At 38.5% G+C, this 20,715-nt stretch overlaps 1 protein-coding gene across 2 annotated transcripts; it reads right to left on the bottom strand.

The window, feature by feature from the left end:
- Nucleotides 1-12,524: 12,524 nt before the first annotated feature.
- On the bottom strand, nucleotides 12,525-20,715 carry cunh7orf26 (chromosome unknown C7orf26 homolog). Of its 2 annotated transcripts, none has more exons than XM_038278888.1 (8): nucleotides 20,614-20,715; nucleotides 18,628-18,828; nucleotides 18,302-18,523; nucleotides 16,205-16,370; nucleotides 15,832-16,109; nucleotides 15,514-15,751; nucleotides 12,885-12,924; nucleotides 12,525-12,772 (listed from the first exon to the last, which is right to left on the bottom strand). In XM_038278888.1, exons 2-8 carry the CDS (start codon nucleotides 18,820-18,822, stop codon nucleotides 12,538-12,540), a joined length of 1,374 nt encoding a protein of 457 aa, XP_038134816.1. In that variant the 5' UTR covers nucleotides 18,823-18,828; nucleotides 20,614-20,715; the 3' UTR covers nucleotides 12,525-12,537. The 2 variants fall into 2 exon arrangements, with proteins under 2 accessions (XP_038134816.1, XP_038134817.1); XM_038278889.1 differs by having other exon boundaries at nucleotides 20,599-20,658.

Genomic DNA, 20,715 nt, shown 5'->3' on the forward strand with positions numbered 1-20,715 from the left:
ACAGAAGAAAACTTCCTGCCTACAGCTATCAACACTTACAACACCTGTTTAAAAATAACTTATGAGTCACTGCAACATTTAACATTTATTTTCCTTTTTGGATTAATACATTATTTTTGAATTGAATTGAAACGATGATGCCCTGGGTAGAGAGCCACAGCACCATAAACCTCCACTGAATTGAATGCATATCTGCATATCTGTATTGTGTCATAAATAAAGATGAATTATTCAATTTGTTATTAAGACTCATGGCTGAAAAAGTTTCAGTTTTTTAGCAAGATTCTAAAATCTTTATCTAGGATCAGCTGCTAAAGTACAGCGTTGTACTACGGCATCTTAACCCTGAAGTTAAGTTGTCTGTGAATGGTACCTCTTTGCTTTGATTATCAGCAATATGTTTTATTTAGAAAGCTTCACTACCATTCAACAAGATTTAAAACTGAACGGAACCCATTTATTTATTTCATTTTCAGGCTTGCAAATTTATGATCAATAATTCCCTCCAGATTCCATTGGATAATTTCTGCATACTTCTCCATACATTGAATAGTCGCTTCAGTTGTATTGCTGCAGCAATTCCTCAACCTGATTTAGTTCATCATATGTATTTTTTATTTACTGATAAAAATACGGCTAAATAAATGATTTCTTTGTTGTTTAATTCTATAATGACTTAAGAGAAATTGCTTTAACCCAGATATGATTAGTGAAAAAGCAGTTCCAGTATGACTAAACTGCAAATAGCTGTTTACTCTCTAATATATGTCAGTAATCCCATCAGAGCCGATGATAACCCAACAATGACAGCGGCCCTCACGTGTAATAATTAGTATTTTCAATTGCTTTAAATGCATTAAGTCCTGTTTGTTGTCAATGCTTACTTTAAATAGATGTAACGCATAATTAAGGATTTTTCGAGCTCTTGTTTTCTTTCAGTTTTATTGCATTTTTACCCCCCTCCATAAAATAATACCCTATTTTACAATGGGTTTTAGTGGGTGGACAGATGGACTACCTTGAACAATCGCCAGGCAGTTCACAGACAGATCGGCGTCTCCCTCCGTCTGCTCACCTTGAAATTAAGCAAACACATTACTATCTGCCAGGACCTTTATGCTTTTTCACCCACTTTTCCACAGCCTTTTCTTAAGGCAGCAGCTGTGAAAATGTCAGCTGTGGTAAAGAGTTCAGTTTTGTAGCTAAGCTGACTCAGCGACACTGATTTTTTTCCACTTGTCTGAGGCTGTCTTTACCACATGTTGAACCAAAATTCATCTTGTGGTTGGCACACTGGTTTACTATAGTACAGTATTAGTAAAGTGCAAAGACTGACCCCACACCACCTAACCATTTGCCTTCTGTTACTGAAGCCAGACCTGATAAATAAGAGAGACATGTTTTTATCTGCCTTTACTTTACAGGGGAAAAAATACCATTTGTGACTCAGCACCTAGAACAAATTGATAATTCGACTCTTATATCAATCATTATGTCCGGGCAGACAAATCAACAAACTGCGGGATTGGGCATTGTTGGTGGGCAGACATAAATCAGTCGCCGCTGGTGGTAAATTATTAGTAAATCTTAAACAGAAACTTGGCAGCCCTTTGGGTTTTTGATAAACTGCAGTTGTGTTTATTTGGCCTGAGATTTTAATCATTGATTATTGGGTGAAAAAAGCTTCAGGGAAGATTATGCGACTGCACCTATAATTGCTTTTTTTGTTTGACTTCAGTAATTACATGTTTACACCTATCTGCTAACATGCAATTTGTGAGATCTAGAGAATACTTGATGCCATTGAGGGTTTGCTTAAGATTCCCCTGGACAGTTATGTATTATAGAACCTTGCAACCATGGTCATAACTTTACATCATTAGTAAATATAGTCCACCTGTGTGGAGTTAATTTAAATATAAAAGAAGTTGTGGTGGAAAGGAGAGTGAACAGCAGAAGGAAGACAAAAGAACACAGTAGACACATTACGGAGAAAGTTGTAGAGAAATTTCAAGTAGTTTTGGTCCATAAAACACCAACACAGTGTTTTAACATGTGACAGAGCTGCAGAAAAGAGAGCTCTGATGAGAATCACAGCCCAGACTCCCCACTGTAGGTCCAGATGAGGTATGTAGTTTGATTAAGATGACTTCTATAGTGTGGAAAATAGTAACACCCTTGCAATTTGTCCCACATCATGGAGCGTCTTCAATGCTCCTAACTAAGGGAAGGAGGTTGTTTCCCAAAATCTCAAAATACATGGCCCTGTTCATCCTCTCCTTAATAAAGTGCAGTCGCCCTTTCCCATGTGCAAAAAATACCCCTATGATGCTTCCACCCCCATGCTTTACAGTAGAGACAAAGTTTTTTAGGATCATACTCTGAATTCTTCCTCCAAACTCAATGAGTGGAATTAAGACCAACCAGTTCTCTTTTGGTCTCTCCTGACCGCAGAACTTCACTTTCACTTTATTTTTTAGCAAATAATCCAACATTAAACAACAAAACAAGTGTTTAAAGCCCTTTTAAAATTCATCAAGAAAGGACATAACTTTAAATCATCATTCAATTCATTCCACATTTTCACACCAATAACTGAAACACATCTAGACTTTATCTGGCTTATCTCTTTTGCGCATTCAAATATAAACAAACCTCGCAAATTATATTTATTTTCTCTTAACTTAAATAATTTCTGAATACCAGAAGGAAGACTTTTGTTCACTGCTTTATGCATTATTTCCAGTATTTTTATATAAACAATGTCTTTGAATTTTAATGTGTTGCTTTTAACACTGAACGCTTTTGAACTTTCTCCCATGACTCCTCTGGGTCATCTAAATGGTCTCTTCAAGGGAGGTTGACAGTCATATAATTTTTTAATTATTGCTCCAAAAGTTGATCCTTTTTCACCAAGCTGCTTGGCAATGACCCCATGGCTCTCTCCATCCTTGTGGAGGTCTATAATTTTGTCTTTGGACAGCTCTTTGGTCTTAGCCATCTTTGTAGTTGGAGGTTTACTGATTGTGTGGGGTGGACAGGTGTCTTAATGCAGTTAAAGACCTCAGTCAGGTGCATCTAAATTAGAGGTCTTTGAGGGCCTGAATTTTTGCTGATTGGCAGCTGATCAAATACTTATTTGCAGCAGTATCTTGCAAACAAATTATTTAAAAATCATATATTTTGATATCTGGATTTTTTTATGTTCGATTATGTTTCTGACGGTGGTCATGCACCTAAGATGAAAATGTCAGACCCAGATTTGTGTCAATATCTTAAAATACTTTAAAATGTTAGTCATTTTTTTTCTGCAGTCGAAATCGATATGTTACATATAATCACTCTGCAAAATGAGTAAATATATCCAATCCTTTATTTATTAAAAGATTATGGCTTTTAGATAGCAAAAACCAGATTACAGTCTCTCAGAAAATGTGAATATTTGAAACAATTAACATTAACTAACAGGTAAGCGAAAGGAAAAGGGGTCATACCAATGAGTGAATCAGCAACAGAGAAAGCTGCAGCCTTGAGGGGATTGACAAGCAAAATCAATACAAGACTTTAAGGGAGTTAAGGCTGGAGTCAGCCCATCCAGAAGCTTTACCCACAGGAAAATCCTACACACTGATTAAAAAAATCACCTGGATCAAAGACTACCTGACAAATAGACCACACATTGTAACAGTCATGTGTTTAACCAGGTAGCCAACAGCACCACAGGGGGCTGTATTCTCACCATCCCATTTTAATCTGTAAACTCAAGACTTCCAGCACAAGATAGTCTCTCAACTTCAGAAATACTTTGATTAAAAATAAATAAATAAATTAAAAAAATATCGCAGTTTGCATTTCCTGAAAAAACAGAAAAAATGACATACGGTAATTCTCATTTTTGCTTTTTCTGTCCACATCTTTATCCACTCAAAAAATGTCCACGAGTGACAGTAGAGCCACTCTGCTCCACGCAGCTTCAACCTTTTTGAAGAGGAAGAGTTTGAAGCACGGTTATTAAGTCTGAAGCTCTCCCCAGTTATGCTCTTTTTTCAATTAACTTTATTGAAAGAAGTTGTATAAACAATGGTACAACAGACAGGTGCTCTGATATATAAGAAGACATAAAGGAATAAAATGTAAACAGATCATTCTTTGACAAACTTCTCATAAATATTTGTGGATGTGGTGCTTTTTTAACAGTCAATTAGTATTAAGGAGTTCATTTACTAATACAAGCAACTAATACAACTAATACAAGCACCTTCTCATGTTGGGAGAAGTTTTAGAGTATTTATATTTGTACACGAAAAGGAAGAAAAAAGAAGAAGAACAAAAAAAAAGAAATAAATTATTATGTTATAGTGGGATGTAACAAAGGTGGACAAGAAACTGAGTACAGGGAACTGTGGACTGCTTTGTGGCATGGTGTGGAAACAAGTTGTCTCATCCTGAATGTGAAACAAAGGAGATGATTGAGGAATTTTAGAGGAGACAATAACTGGTGAACACTATTTCCAGTATGGGAGAAGAAGTGGATGTGGTTGGAGGAGCATAAATACTGACTGGTCTGACATAAATGCCTCAGAGAATATTTCAAGTATTGTCGGGCCTAAAATAAGAGTCACATCATAACACAGATGGTCTGAAGGCTGCAGACTTAGCAATCTGGGCTTCCATTACACCTCAGCAAAAACACAGGCTCATTGCCTCCATGCCATGCCTCACTAATAGAGTAATTCATGCAAAAGTAGGCCAAACCACATACTGAGTGCACAGAAATTCTTCCATATAAATCAATTGTGTGGCAGTGAGTCCATGAGGACATTTAGGTCTACTTGCAAATCACTGTTTTGTGGGGACGGTGGCAGCATTATGCTGTGGAAATTATACCTTTCTTTTCCATTGACAAGGGAGCAACTCAGTGATGGAAAATTAAGCACAATACTTACTGAGAGAAAATAATAATAATCCTTAAACACACAGCTGGAGCTACAAAGCATATTTTGTTGCAGTAGAATTGCCCAGTCTTAACCCTTTAAAGCCCGATCCAAGAATAAAACAAAACAGAAAATTACTTTTTTTTTGGTTTGAAGTCCTTATTTGGCCTTTTAACAAAATATGTAAAAAGAAAAAACAGAAATACATTTTTGATATTAATAATTTATTACTATGCGAAAAGTCAAGATTATGTTTTGTGTAGTCTTCTGCCCTCTGTTATCAGGTATATCTGATTGTGTACAATAGGATTTTGAGCAAACTTTTTACCATTAAATTATGCATAAGGTGTCAGACGCAAAACATTTCAGAAACTGTATGTATCAAATATGATACATTTGGCATTACAGAGTTAAACACAAAAGGTGTCTTGCTGTTTGAAGAAACTGATGTTTGAGTTTTAGTTTGTATGTTGTCCTTATTTGGTGTTGTGTATATCTCCAATCTTATTTGTAGTGTTTATTCTTTGTTCCTTGATGGTTTCTTCCATTTGCACTGCCTTTTGATCTGTTAGTCTGCCTCTGTGTCCCAGTTCTTTTCCAGTTCTCCAGTTCTACTGTCTATGCCAGTTGTACTAAATTATATCATGTTTTCCTTTACCAGTCTACCTCCTTTAGCATCTACTTAGGTCCAACATATGGCAAATGGACAAAAATTTAAGTCTTAAAGGAATAGTACACCCAAAACATGATTAGCCTTCATTTTCTACTCACCCCCATGCTGAACAACACTCTGGAGTACTTTTTTGATATCTCAAATGCATCTGGAGATCTGGGAGGCTTCTTGCTGTCTGCTGACATTCAAATAATGGAGGTCTATGGTGCCCGAGACAGAAAGGTCCATAAAAGTCCACAAAAACGTGTCAATATTCCTCCATACTGCTCGTCCAATGTATTCCAAGTGTCCTGAGTGGGTAGCATCCAGAATTTACTCGAAACGAAGTCATTTAGAATGTTTTTAGAGCATAAACAGTAGTGTATAGGATTTCCTGAAAGCGCGAGCCTGCGAGTTCATGACGCTACGGAAACCGCGGCAGACCAAACCAGATGAAAGTGCGCATTCAGCTCGGCAAAGAACTCATGCTCTTCCTCAACACTGAAGTCCTCAGACATTTTTCTTTCGTTGTTTCTTTCTTTGCACAGGTAAACAGCACATTTCTTCTTCTACGCTTGCATTATCGGCAGAGCAGACGCTGAATGCGCACTTTCATCTGGTTTGGTCTGCCGGCTTCCGTAGCGTCATGAACTCGCAGGCGCGCGCTTTCAGGAAATCCTATACACCACTGTTTATGCTCTAAAAACATTCTAAATGACTTCGTTTCGAGTAAATTATGGACGCTACCCACTCAGGACACTTGGAATACATTGGACGAGCAATATTGACACGTTTTTTGTGGACTTTTATGGACCTTTCTGCCTCAGGCACCATAGACCTCCATTATTTGAATGTCAGCAGACAGCAAGAAGCCTCCCAGATCTCCAGATGCATTTGAGATATCAAAAAAGTACTCCAGAGTTTTGTTCAGCATGGGGGTGAGTAGAAAATGAAGGCTAATCATATTTTGGGTGTACTATTCCTTTAAGATGTGCAAAAAGGGCAGAAATGTACCCTCAAAACACTGCTAAACTGCTTTAGCTGCAATTAAACAATCTTCTATTGACTTAGAGGAAATGAAAATAGATCCAAACCATTATTTGGAAATATGAAAAAAAAGAAAAAAAAAAGAAAATCTAGGATCAATGCAATATTGTATTTCAGAAGATGTAGTGGAGCATTGATATTTGAGCTGTAAATTGTGTGTGGAGCTGGTTTACATCTTTGTTTCAGAACCCTGTCCAATGGAATTTTGTCTATATGTTTTATGTCTTACTAATACATTAATTTTGAAAACTCTTTCTGAATCAATTACTGTCCAGTAAATATAAAGGCTTGTGGTTGGGACATGATACAATATGTGAAAGTTTCAGGAGTGGAAATGTAAAGGTTATATGGATTTGCTTTCAAAATGCAACAAGATGCAACACAATAGAGTATTTTGCTCCCTTTTTTGCATTATGGAGGATTTTCAATAAAGAGCGACACAGTGGAGAGGTGGTTAGCACCATCGCCTCACAGCAAAAGGGGTTCTGGGTTCAAGTCTGGGGGAAACCAGAACTTTTCTGTGATGAAAGAACCTAGTTTGCATGTTCTCCCTGTGTCTGTGTGGGTTTTCTCCCAAGTTCTCTGGCTTCCTCTCACATGTTAGGTTGATTGCATGGTTGATCGTTTTTGCGTGTCTCTGCGTGGATGGACTGGCGGACCAGCCGGGGTGCTCCTCCTCTCACCCACTGACTACTGGGATAGGCCCCAGTCCCCCCACAAGACCCCATTAGGGAATAAGCGGCTACCATAATGGACGGATGGATGGATTTTTTGTAGTTAAAAAGACAATTAAGACGGTACTTGTTACACTTAAACACCTGTAAAATCCTGCTATCGAAAGTGAATATTAAGTTTTTTCTTAGTAGTTTCACAGCCAAGCATTTAAAGCCCTAAAAGTTTAGGGCTAATGTTTTATTGCGAGTCGTTGATATAGTTTCTTGCAGCTTAAGGTCAAGAATGTGAAGTTCCCATGGAGGGGGGACTCCTGCCAGTGTAATATTTAATCCTCTGTTTTTATTTCTTCTTTTTTTTTTTCCAGGTTAATCCTTACATTGATGGTCTCACTGTTGTCAGGTTACAGGTAACAGTGTACAAAGCGATCAGAGCAGCAAGCAAACGCTTCTCCACTGTTTTTATAGCAGAGGCTCACAATGCTGTAACAAAGTTCTGGCTGTGCAAAAGTAGTGAAGCAATTGTTTCTCAGGAAAGTTGAACCACGAGCTGGTCAGCTCTGTACCCTTGAAAAGGTCAGTATTTAAAACTCCACAAGCAGAAAAAAAGTGCTGCAAGACTAAAGAACTTTTTTTCTGAATTTATTACAAAACACATGCAATACTATTTTATTTTATAATCTATTTCCTTCCTACTTTCCAAAACACTTCCTCCTTTCAAAAAAATAAAAAAATAAAAAATTATTTATATATATATATATATATATATATATATATATATATATATATATATATATATATATATATATATATATATATATATATATATATATATATATATATATATATATATATACGAAAGAGGATTAGGGCCACTGGAAAAAAAAAAAGGAAACTGATTTTAAAATTTTATTTCAGTTTAGCATTGGAAAAAAGTAAGAATTCTGACTTTTTTCTCAATTCTGACTTTAATCTCAGAATTTTGGATCTTAATGTCAGCTTGACTGACAAAGATGTGAGTTGTTTGAGGTGGCTAGTGACACATTGGTGGAAAATAACTGATGAATGAATTCGGCAACTTTTTACGTGCCCGAGGGGTCCCCTCATTAATGGAGGAGCAGAAGGTCATTAAAACAAGAGAGCTAGTCTCTAAAAAAGACATGGATATGGCTTGATGCTAAAATGTTTGTTAGCTGTCAGAATTCTGAGAAAAAAGTCAGAATTCTGAGATTAAAGTCAGAATTCTGAATTTTTCCCCCATACTATACTGAAATAGAATAAAAAAATCAGTTAACTTTTTTTTTTTTTTTTTCAGTGGCCCTAATCCTCTTCCGTATATATATACCCTAACCTAAACAATTCCCAGAAAAAAATGGGAATATTTCTTTAACAGTTTTAAGATACGGAGCAGGTGTGTTCTGTCATTCCTATTTTGTTATTTAGTTAATATCTAAGTTGGATGAGAATTGTGTAAGTACAATCTATACAGCAGAAGTCAAATGGATCAAAACCACTTAAACATAAGAAGTCAGAATAATGTGAAAAGGACACTGCTTGTAGAAACTCTGATTAAACCAGGCTATGTACCAAACCCCGGGAACAAGAGCTCAGTGAAAATTTGAAGAGCAATACTAGTTATAGGGTTTTAAGATTTTCAACTTTTTCAGTTAGATTCTTTTGGGGTTTGATGCTTTAATTTCGGTATTCCTAGACATTTAGCATGATGTATATATTTAAGGGCTTGTATGTAGCATTAACTGCTAATCTACTGCTAACATGAAGGAATACATTTGGAGTTGCTACACACAAATATGCAAAACATTGCATCGTTAAAGAGTGAATATCTAAACAATAGAGGCTCAGTAACCAGGTAGATGGCTAATATTGAACTTGAAGGAGAATGAAAGAGGAGTTTCCAAGTTTTATGAGAAAGGAAGGCCCTCCGTTTCCCACAATGCCACAAAACCCTCTGAACACGATGTTGTGTCAACACTCAGCTGTCTCTAATGGTAAAGACAGTTAAGCTTAAGATTTGCAGCCTGTAACCTCAGCAGAGATATCGTCTTTGAAGAAAACTAATGAGGGTGGTGCAAAGAAACCACAGCAGCTCTTGTGATCTTTAATTCAGAAAAGTCTTGCGTTAAAGGAAATAAGCAGACAGGGTTCATAATGGTATCTTATAATGCCTTCACTTATAGTTTCCTGCTCATTACAGAACTACAAGCCTGACAAAAGACCTGTTTCCTTGCCTTTGCCCAGTTTAATGTCTAACCACAGGTAGTTTTATGCTGCTGTTGTATTTAAAATAGAGGAAGTGTAAAAACGCAGCTTTAACACCTGCTCTGTGGTTTTGCAAAAAGTAGTGCATGGGGTAAGAGGATTTGAATCCTGTTTTGGGGCTTCCTTTTCTTGTTATTTACTCGATAAACTGGTTCAGGATTATGAGAGAAGGGATGAACCGTTTTCCATGTAAACCGGCAGTTTCCCACAGCATGCTGGGAGGGCTGTCGTCACAAATAAATCAATTTGTTTCACAAAGAATGACTTGCAAAACTCTGAATGCCCCTTTGAACATTTAGCCATGTTAGAAGCACAAACTTCACAGATTTTATGTGGGTTTTATGCAACCGTGTGTAATTGGAAAGGGAGGATTAGGAATAGCCATGAGTGAGTTGTTTAGAATTCTAATTTTACATCTAATCTGTCAAACCATATATATATACCGTATATTTTTTGTTAAAAGAAGAAGCATCCAAAAAGATAAAAGCTGCTAGCAGATAGACACGAAGAGACTTTGGTTGTAATTGGAGTACGAGTTGGTTGTACAAAGGTTCACCGTCTCGCTTTACCTCAGATTTTTGTTCACAATGACCTACTTTACATTATTCTCTCATAACATCCCAATAAGACAAGCTTCTGGTCATAAAGTGACTCAGTGTAACTCAAGGTGTGTGGCTATTTTCTTCAATGCATATGTGGGATGAGTCCCTATCAACTGTGTCTTCTGGCTTAAAATCCCTTTTGGTTTAAATAACACAACTCACCGTGAAATTACCTGTGAATTAAATAGTTGATTCCTTACCTGCCAGCTGCTTGTTGGTTAATGTCCAACATGGTTTCATAGAAGAAAGTTCATAAATCCAATATGAGGTGAGCTTACAGGACTCAATGAATCTGATTTGGGGTTTTGGCCTTGCGTGTGTGGGTTCGGCGATCTCTGAACCTGCAGCTTGTTGCCACAGACACACACCTGCAAAGCTACCAGGGCAAAAATAAACCAAAAATATTTCCCCTGAAACCCTGGAAACTTTGTTGCTGTATGTGCAAAGGGAAGCTCTGGCCAGGATTTATGTGAACACGGCATGGTGAGTTTTCTTTCTTTTCTATTTTTACAAGTAAGTTTTTGGTCCAGTTACTGCTGTTGAAGAAAAAAAAATAGAGTTCACATCAAATGCATTTGAAATAACTAAATATTTGGCATAATCTCCCTTTTTCCTCTTGTTTTTGCCTTTTTGCACTTAAATGTTTCAGAATCATCACATCAACCTAAGTAAATACAAAATGTGGTTTTCAAGTTTTGATTTGCATTGCTTGAGAGAAGAAAACTTTCCAAACCAACCAGGTCCAATGTGAAAAATCAAACAAATAACCCAGATCATCTAAAACCATGAAGCCGACCCTTGCCTGATCTAAGGTTAGAGTTTGTGGTTAAAAAAAATAAATGAATGGATTGTGCAGGAGGATGCAGATGATACTAAAAAGTTAATGTCTATAAAAAGAGGAAAGCTTTACTGAGGCCTAGTCAAAGTATGGAGAGTGTTGAAACAAGCTATTCATGCTGGAAAACCCCTTTAGTGATGCTGAATCGAAACAAGTCTTAAAAGAAAGGAAGGGAAACATTTCTTCCCCATCATAAAGACTTGGTGGATGTTGTTTTCACAAAGGGTTAAAAAGGTTTAGGTGGCTCTGCTTGCTAAGAAAAGGCTGCAGGTTCTAGAGGCAATAAAAGCAGCCTGGCTTGTCACGATCCCGCCTTTTCACTTGAACTGCGTCTTTATCAGTCACCTAAACTGGCCCAACAACCATCACTTTCTGAGAAAAGATACCTTATCGCCGTCCCACCCTCTCTGCAGGGAGGAAACCCAAGGCTTGATCTCCAACATTTCAAAAAAACCTGCAGCTGTGTATGTACTGTGCCAGTTAGCCAAAATGGGAGCTTAAAGCTCTTATTTTTCTAAACTTAAAGGATTAGATAGATCTACTACGTGACGTCTTTGCACGAATGATCCAGGATGTACAAAAGAAATCATAACTGAATGTTTGTTTAAACATCCCAGCTATGAAAAGGAAGTAGAGACAAGTTAACTATGGCCCCACTACCTGAAAGAGACATAATGAAGTATTTCACATGTGTTTAGTTCCTCCTTTAACGCTAATGTCGTTTACAGGGAGACAAAGCTGGTTTAAAGGAAGCGAAGACTAAAGAGGGAAGGTTTGGTGAAGCGTAACAGTTTAAATTCCACCTACCGGTACATTTTTGTTTTTTTCTGAAAGAAGGGGAAATCAGCTATGAGGGAGGATGATGCAATTTTCAACTCAAATGATAGCAGGAAGAAGGGGGGGTCTTTTTTTTAACTCCTGCAGTGGGATGATATCCTATCTGTTAAAAAAATAGGACTCCACTCACACTTGCAGGAAGATAGTGACACCTTGTAGTTACGCAACACACCATGCTGACTGTGGGAATATTTGGATGTTTCAAAGCAGTAAAGAAGTATGGTGGCCTATACATACGTGTCGCATCATGCTAGAATTTCTTTAGTATTGTTGCACTCCTTTTCCTCCAGAAATTTCTCAATAATACTAATTTTTCCAGTGGAGTTTAAACAAGCTGCAACTTGTTCGCCTTTACTCAAGATCTGCTGAAGAGAAACTTCAAAGTTTGATATGTGGAAGCAAGTATTTAAATCTATGTGGACTTTTTTTCCCTCAGTTTCAAAGGTTGTAAATTTGAGCTTCAAATATGTCTTGTTTGAGTCCAATTCCAAGTCGCAAATCGAAACAACAGCGTCCACAAGTGGAGGATATTAAGAACTACGTCACATTTAAGGTACAAAAATATTTATTCAGTGCGAATACATAGTAAAACATTCACAGACACTCAGAATTTCACACGTTCCTTCAAACACTCTTTATCCAGCATCCTGTGCATCCGCATCGTTTTTTTTTTTATTCAGTGTCCAGGGCGGAAGGGGAACGGCATCCCTGACATGAAGGGCTGAGCGGGGTACTGAGCGTGGGAGGCCGGGTGGGTGGCGAGAGGCGTGTGGGGTGTGTGTGCCGGCAGCGTGGGGATGGCGGCGTGTGCGGGGATGGGCGAATGAGCAGCATGGGGGCTGTAGGCCAGCGGAGGGGTGTGGATGTTGTTGTAGTACATGACCGGGCCGGACAGCACCAGCTGGAGCAGACTGGGGGTGGAAAACATGTTCAGATAAGTTCAGGTGGAACATCACACACAAAATGAGGATCTAAAAGTGAAATTTGTCATTCTGGAAAAAAAAAAAAAAAAGATGAGCTTACTTGTTGTGAGGAAGGCGGGAACAGATGGCTCTCAGGTCCTCTGTGAAGACAGAAACGCATCAGGATTTATCACTGCTTCACTTTAAGAAATGGAAATGTCTTGAGAGCTGTACTGAACAAAATGTTATGTATAAACTCTGCGTGTACAAAATGACAACAAAGTTTGTCTAATTCTAAGATTTCATGTTAACATCAAAAGCCGCTGGATGAACAGGCAAACCTAAATCTGATGAATAATCCTAACCCGGATTCTGTGTTTTAAGGCTTAAATGTTTGTACAAAAAACAAACAAACCCACATAAAAGTATTTCATTGGTTCTCACGCTGCGGTTTGGGTCACCTCAGTATAATCTCTGCTTTCATTTTATTGATATAACCATTAATTTACAGTACAACTGAACATGTGAGATATATAAGCCTTTAATATCAATGATTATTGATTAGTATTTGGATTAATAATGGCTGAACCACAGATTTAGGAGCAGAGACCAGGCAACCAGATATGTAATCAACTTAATAAAGTCCAAGGGCCGGATTTATCAAGATCCAATTTTGCGTGCAGTAATTTGCGCTCGCAAACTGGAATTTTGCGCGAGGGGCTGAACCATGGTTTGCGGGTGATTTAACAAGAGCGATTGCGTAACTGGTGGCAGGTGCAAAACTGTTGGAGACGCCCTATTTAAATGATGGTTTTGCGCGTTTTGTGGTTTGCGGCAAAGTAGTTTGTTGTTTGTGCAAACTAGTGCATTAAGAAATTTTAATCTTACAGTGACACCCCCACCCCCTCCGGAAAAAAAAAAAAAAAAAAAAAAAAAATTATATATATATATATATATATATATACACATATATATATATATATATATATATATATATATATATATATATACATATATATATATATATATATATATATATACATATACACACACACACTTTGGCAACCTTTATTCCCTAAGGTGGTCTGTGGCTGAATTTCTACTTCACTGCAGTAAAAAAAAAAAACGCATCCCCGCAGCATTGGCACATCCCATTGGCATGTTGCTCCACAGGCTCAAGGATGAGGTCGGGGTTCTCCGATAAGGCGTCAGGGCGACATGGCATTTAGAACGTCGGACAGCACTTCTGAAAAACGAGATTGGGAGATCCCAGATGCAAAAAAGTGCAATGTTGCAAGGAGTTTTGTGATATCTGGTATTGCGTGGGTCCTCCTTGTGGCTGGCTCCAAATCCATTCGGAGTTCCCCCAACAGCTCCAAAATGGCAATGCTGGATAAACGACATGTTTTGATGATCGTTTCCTCGTTCATTCCAAAAATATTCACACGGAGTGAAAAAATGCGTTCTCTGCGTCTCCTTGCTTCATTTCGATGTCTCCTTCTTGCGACAATAACCGCTGCCATGTGTGCGCAATTACGCATACAGACCATTTGCACCTTCTTTTGAAACGTGTTAAATATAGAGTCAGATACTGTTAGCAAAATTGCTTTCAGGTTTAATAAATCACTTTGCGAGTGCTAAATTAATATATTTACATGTTCTCCTCCCACAAGACGCACTTTTGCGTGTAAACGCCCTATATTGAATATTCATTGCATAAAAAGTACTAAATGGATAAGAGGCGCTATTTAGCACGTTTTAAAAACCAAATCATTTTAGCACGCTGTTGATAGATCAGTTTGTACATTTTCTAGCGTGCGCAGTGAAATAGCTCACGTTTTTATACACGCAAACCTTTGATAGATCCGGCCCCAAGAGTTTATTGTAGACCAAATGGGTCCACTTCCCCTAAAAGATTTTGTTAAGGACACTGGGACAGTTTGCTTTTTCTAAGCATTCATGGCACAAAGTCTAGAGAATGAAGTGTGTAAAATGACTGGTTGTGCCTGTGTTTTTTGGGCCATGACCTGGAGCGGTTCCTAGAAAAGTCAAAGCCAAGCTGAATAAAAACAGAATCATTCAATCCCCACATCCCATAATATTACAGCATGGCTCTCTGTCAGTAAACAGCTTTCTCTCTCTTCCCATTCAAAGTCTGTGCCGGTTATTTCTTATATTCAAATACCAGAAATGTGTTAAAAAGTCTTATCACTGTTACTGAATAAAATTAAGATTGTGATAAATATTGATGTTGACTTACAGCCCAAAGCTCTGCACAGCCATCTGGGATTGGATTTAAATACTAGGATGTTTGCTGCCATTTTATAAGTTCCTGTTTCTGCTGTTTATTGTCCAACTGTAACTAAAGACCATTTGATGCAGAAAAATACAGCAAAAAGGGCATAAAAAGGCCTTAATAAGTTTAATAGCTTCGTGTCATGGAGGAGGGGATAATTTAGAGACTAAACTAATCATTAAAAGTGACATATTGTGTCTGATAAAGTTGAATAATTTGCTAGCAAACCTAATTTTCAGAGGGAACTGAATAACTTTAGATGAAACTGGATGTTTTTGGTGATTTTATTTGAACCAGCAGAGAAGGATCTGAAGGTCTGCAGACTTTTTACATCACGAAATGACTGAAGATGATGGAGAAACGTCAGCGGCTTCTTTTTAAAATTCCCTCTTTTGTAAGGCAGTAGTTTTTTCCTTCTCATTTAACCACCTCTGAGTTTTTTAATCACTCGTACCTCTGGAGCAGAGCAGAGCTCCGCTGGCCATCGCCACCTGCAGAGCCTGGGCCAGCCTGTCCAGGGCCAGCTGGGACGCAGCGTGTGCGTCGGCGGTAGCTGCATGTGTGTGTTTGTCAGCCTGGTCCAGCAGACGAGAAAGGTCGGAGGTCAGAGCGGCCACGGACTCCATCTGAAGCAGCACGAGGCGACCGAAGAGGCCCTTCTCATTGAGTATGGTAGGCAAGAGCATGAAGACCTATATTAGAAGAGTGAAGAAAAAAAAAATTGTGGGTTGGGCCTCACAGGGAATCCATAATGCTACTAACAAGCGCACACCTGGAGAACACTTAGATGGAGAGCAGAGAAGAGACGCGCAGCATCTGGCGCGCCGTCCGAGCTTCCATCGCTCACGGCCAGCTTCCTGTTCCGTCTGTAGGCCAGCGGAGCTTTGACGCACCAGCGGATTAACCCGCCGAGCGGCGTTACGTCCAGAGAGCTGAGGGGCTGGCTGCCTGACAGCGGGGAGTTCAGGAAGGTAATCAGAACCAGGCGATGGTCGTCTTGGATCCAGGACACGATCATCTGGAGGAGTTCTAATGGAGGCGTGAGCTCCTCTGAAGTTAAAAAAGGAAAAATAAATCAAGGATTGTAAGCGAGGTGCTAAATTCGACACGCTAAATTTGAGGCCTTCTGTTTAATTCTGAAGTACCGGAGGTGAGGTCATAAAGAGTGGTGACGGCGGTGATGAACTGGCAGCAGAAGCGGGGACTGGCACTGTGGATATTCTGAAGGGTGGGTCCAGATCCTGGCAACATGCTGCAGTAATCGTCCACCAGAACCTGCGCCAGACGGACGCAGTACACACGATGGGTCCTCTGTAGACATTAGAGTCAGAGTAAGATGACTTCCTCCCAAACAGATATGCTCAAGGGTTGATTGATTGACAGGAGTCAGAAAAAAGCAGATATGTTCTACATCATGATTATATTTGATTTTATGTTAGTCTGGCATATGATACCACTTAAAGGCAAATTCCGGTTTTTAACACTTTTAGCCCATTTTCTGTAGTGTCCAGGATGAAATCGAATGATCGACACCAAAATTTTGACGATTGGTCCTGTCTCTGCTATTTGGCTCATGCAGAATCACCCCCTGGCTGCTTCAGAATGGCTTCCATAGTGCATGTCCGATAATGTCCTTAAAACAACCTTAAACGTTCTTTTTTTAAAATATGCTACTCACCGGGTCGTCAGTGCTGTTCAATGACGTTCCAAAAAAAGTTTCGTGAAGAAAAACCGTTCCTGTCTTGTTTTATTTAGCATTTTGTAAATCCCAGAACTATTTTTTTCTGATACATCACAACCGCTTATAAACTTCCGCTTCCCGTTCGAATCTGAAGCGTTGCACAGTCCAGACCACTAGTTGGCGACGGTATCCTCTACCGTCAAACTCAAAGTCCAATATGTCCTCCTCAAGAATCCACCTTTCGTATTCCATTTTCAGAGTTTTTTAAAGTGTTTAACAGAGACGTTAGCACCTCGACGTCGGAGTACACAGAGTGAAGCAGAAACACTTGGGCCTTGCGAAAAGACTACAACTAAGCGTAAACAGGCCCCATTTCCGTTTCCGGTGGCGGAGGGATATTGACTATTCCAACAGAACTCAATGGGATTTACAAAATGCTAAATAAAACACTACAGGAACGTTTTTTCTTTACGAAACTTTTTTTGGAACGTCATTGAACAGCGCTGACGACCCGGTGAGTAGCATATTTAAAAAAAAGAACGTTTAAGGTTGTTTTAAGGACATTATCGGACATGCACTGTGGAAGCCATTCTGAAGCAGCCAGGGGGGGATTCTGCATGAGCCAAATAGCAGAGACAGGACCAATTGTCAAAATTTTGGTGTCTATCATTCGATTTCATCCTGGACACTACAGAAAATGGGCTAAAAGTGTTAAAAACCGGAATTTTCCTTAAAGCCTCTTTCTCACTCAAATTAGCGCATTAACCCGGGTTTTTCAAACTGGTCAACACACTAATCAGCATATGGCTCCGTTTCCACAGGCAAAAAAAACTGGGTCTAACCCCTGGCTTGCAAGCTGATTGGCCTCTGTCCCCCCACAGCTGCGTGTCTGGTGACACCATCACGCTGGGTTAGCGTAATGATGTCACCAGTGCAACAGAAATCAAGAAAAAAACATGTAAGGAAGCCAGGGTTTAGTCAGTGTGCTTTATTGTTTTACTCTTTTATCTGTCCGAATCCCTCTCACCAGTACTGCATCATTTTTATAGAATGTAAACAGAGTTGTTTCGGTTTGTTAGATCAGAAGCATCTGGCATGGTGTGATGCGTTCAATGCTGTCACGTAATTTAGCAGGTAATCCCGGCTCTGCTGTTCCCACAGCATTGCAGATCATAGCCGAAGCGATTTTATAGCGGGGCGCTTGCCGAGTTGTTTGATCCGGGTCAGTGAGCTGTTCCCACTGCCATTAAAAGCCAATTGTTCCCGGGCTTAAACAGCTTTTTCAGCCAGTGGGAAATGGGTATCTTCTATTGTTAATGTTTTCTTTATATTAATAATAAATATTTTGTTTATGTTTAAAATTAGACTTGTGAAAGATTTTTGTAATCATTATCATACCAGGCGTCGGTTAAATTGATTAAAAATAATCCTTATTGCCTTATCAGACGTTGATCGGCCGTCCTCAACTTTTAAAATTCTAAGCTGACAAAATGAACATTAAAAACAGAAAATACGATCTGATGTTGGGGTCTGATGCTTCAAATAAGCATTGATTCCTCACCTGTAACCAGGTAGCTGCACATTCGAGTATAGGAACCCTGCCCACAGCAACGGCCATAGAGACCAGTTTGCTCAGCAACGCCATCCGGCTTTCGTCTGCCTGGTTTCCTTGAAGATTGAAGAGGGCAGAGAACATAAGCTGGCGCACTGTGTCCCGACTCTGCTCCTGAAAACAGCTGCACATGATCTCTAGGAGCTGAAGCTCCTGCAGGGCACTCATCCTCTGTGGAAAAAAAAAACAACAAAAACAAAACACAGATGGCTGTTAGCTTAATTTCTCTCTAGTGGAGTATTTGCTAACTAAAGGATAGGATACATTGGCCTGACCCTGACTGGAGCATTTCTATCCTTGGGCTTGTGCAGGATGAACTCCTCGATAAGATCCAGGGTTTTGGTGTCCACCTGAGGGGGCTGCCTGCCGGACTGCACCATGTTGCAGATGTAAATGTCCAGGTGGTAGAGCAGCTCCTTGGCAGCGCTCAGAACATCCCGAGGCAGCAGCGACTGCCGAATGTCACCCATCACAACCTGACAGAGGAGCACAGAGGTTTCATGTCAGAGGTTTTATGTCTGGATAACATCTTACAACCCAGTATCCTTTTAGGAATTATACATTTAGAAATACGTCTTCTGACAAGGGTTGCTGGTAAGATTAAAAACACCTTTTTTTTTAAAACAGAGCCCTTTAAACAATGTTTTATATATATTTTCATCAAGCCCAAAGTATTGTATTAAAATGTTTTGTTCTGATTTAATATTTTTATATTTCATAATCTTTAATGTGACCCTAATCTGGAAGCAGAAAAGTTAATTGAATTAATTCAACTAAATTAATTGAACTAAGTGAATTACATAAATAAATCAACTTTTCAATAACAATCTAATTGACTGAATACGACTATTTAACCAGTGTGGAAAATCACCACTTCGAGGAGTATTTTGTTTTATTAATTTGGCATTTATTCTTTAAAAACACCCAAAGCATTGCTTTAAATTCATCTGTGCAGTAATTTGTAATTGATGACTTTTTGTTTTCTTGAAGTACAAATATGAAGTAAAAAATGCTAATTTACTTTCAACTACTGGCCACTACACTGGAGGATACTTGTTGCCAAAACAACCATCAGAAGCATCAGTTTATTTACTTTTTTTGATAATGTGGAGTACTTCGTTAAGTAACTGTATTTTGCACACTTATTTAACTAATAGAATATATAATTTTGTCGAGAAAGCATGTTGAGTAGAAATATTTGTGTTTTTCATGGTGATAGATATATTTTTTATGCCTTTCTTTTTATAATCCCTGAATTGAATATAGTATTAAGCCTTGAAAAAGGCTTGAAAAAGGCAAAAGCCTTGCCTTTTTTTTATAATCCCTGAATTGAATATAGTATTAAGCATCAAATATTTTCCTGGGTATCGATATCCAGTTTGCAATTTTAGTACTGTGAAAACCATGCAGTCCACAAACACACCGTAGGAGCAAATAATTACAGAGGAGCTATGGGATGATCTAAGAAAAAGAAGACCAGGGCTTATAAGAAAACAGATGTTGTGCTGATTATTAATAGCGGGGGAGGTTTATTTTGTTATGTCTCAATGATTAAGTTAAGCATGTTAAAATTTGCATTGATCTTATTTTTAAGAGTGAAATCATTCTGCTGATATAAAAGATAAATTTATTCTAAGGAATTACAGATCTCATTTCCAGGGATGCCAATAAACATTTTAAAGTCTGAAAGCTGCTCCTGTAATAGTTAGGTTTGCCAACTGTCCTTTTAAAAAAGAACTGTCCCATATCAAGACACATAATGATGTGTCTAATTTAACTCAGGTTTGATTTAAAATAATAAAATAAAAATAAAGGGCGAAAATAAATTCATATATCAGTAGGGTGGAAGACAATTCCTGGCCAAGAATTGGTCTTATAAATTTGCACTGATTTGGTAACCCTAGTTATAATCCAGAGGTTTACTTTATTTTATGATCAACTGTGCTAGGTTAGGCAGCAGCAGCACTTGTATCACAACAAAGTGACAGTCCGAGTTCTATTAAGGAGCAAGAAATACGAAAGAATAACAAAACACATGAATAAAAAGAAAGAACTCATTTTAATTCCTAGTTTTACTGTGACTTATCCAGACTGAATGTGCATAAAATCGGGCTTTTCCAAGTATCAGCATCTCATCATGGACACAGACTGACTGTTAGCAAGGCAGCAGCTAGCAGCTATTTTTCGGCTTAGAGGCCAAATATCACAGACGGTTAGCTCTTCCTAGAAACATGACAAAGACATACATTTACAGATTTTACCTCTTCGACGTCTCTAAAGTCAGAAGAAAATTCCGAATGGGTAAAAATACATAAATAAAATAAATAAATAAAAAAGAACTCACTAGTGAGGAGAATGAACCA

The sequence above is a fragment of the Cyprinodon tularosa genome, unplaced genomic scaffold (assembly GCF_016077235.1).
Source record: "Cyprinodon tularosa strain WSP-4 unplaced genomic scaffold, ASM1607723v1 ctg145, whole genome shotgun sequence".
Taxonomy (NCBI): domain Eukaryota; kingdom Metazoa; phylum Chordata; class Actinopteri; order Cyprinodontiformes; family Cyprinodontidae; genus Cyprinodon; species Cyprinodon tularosa.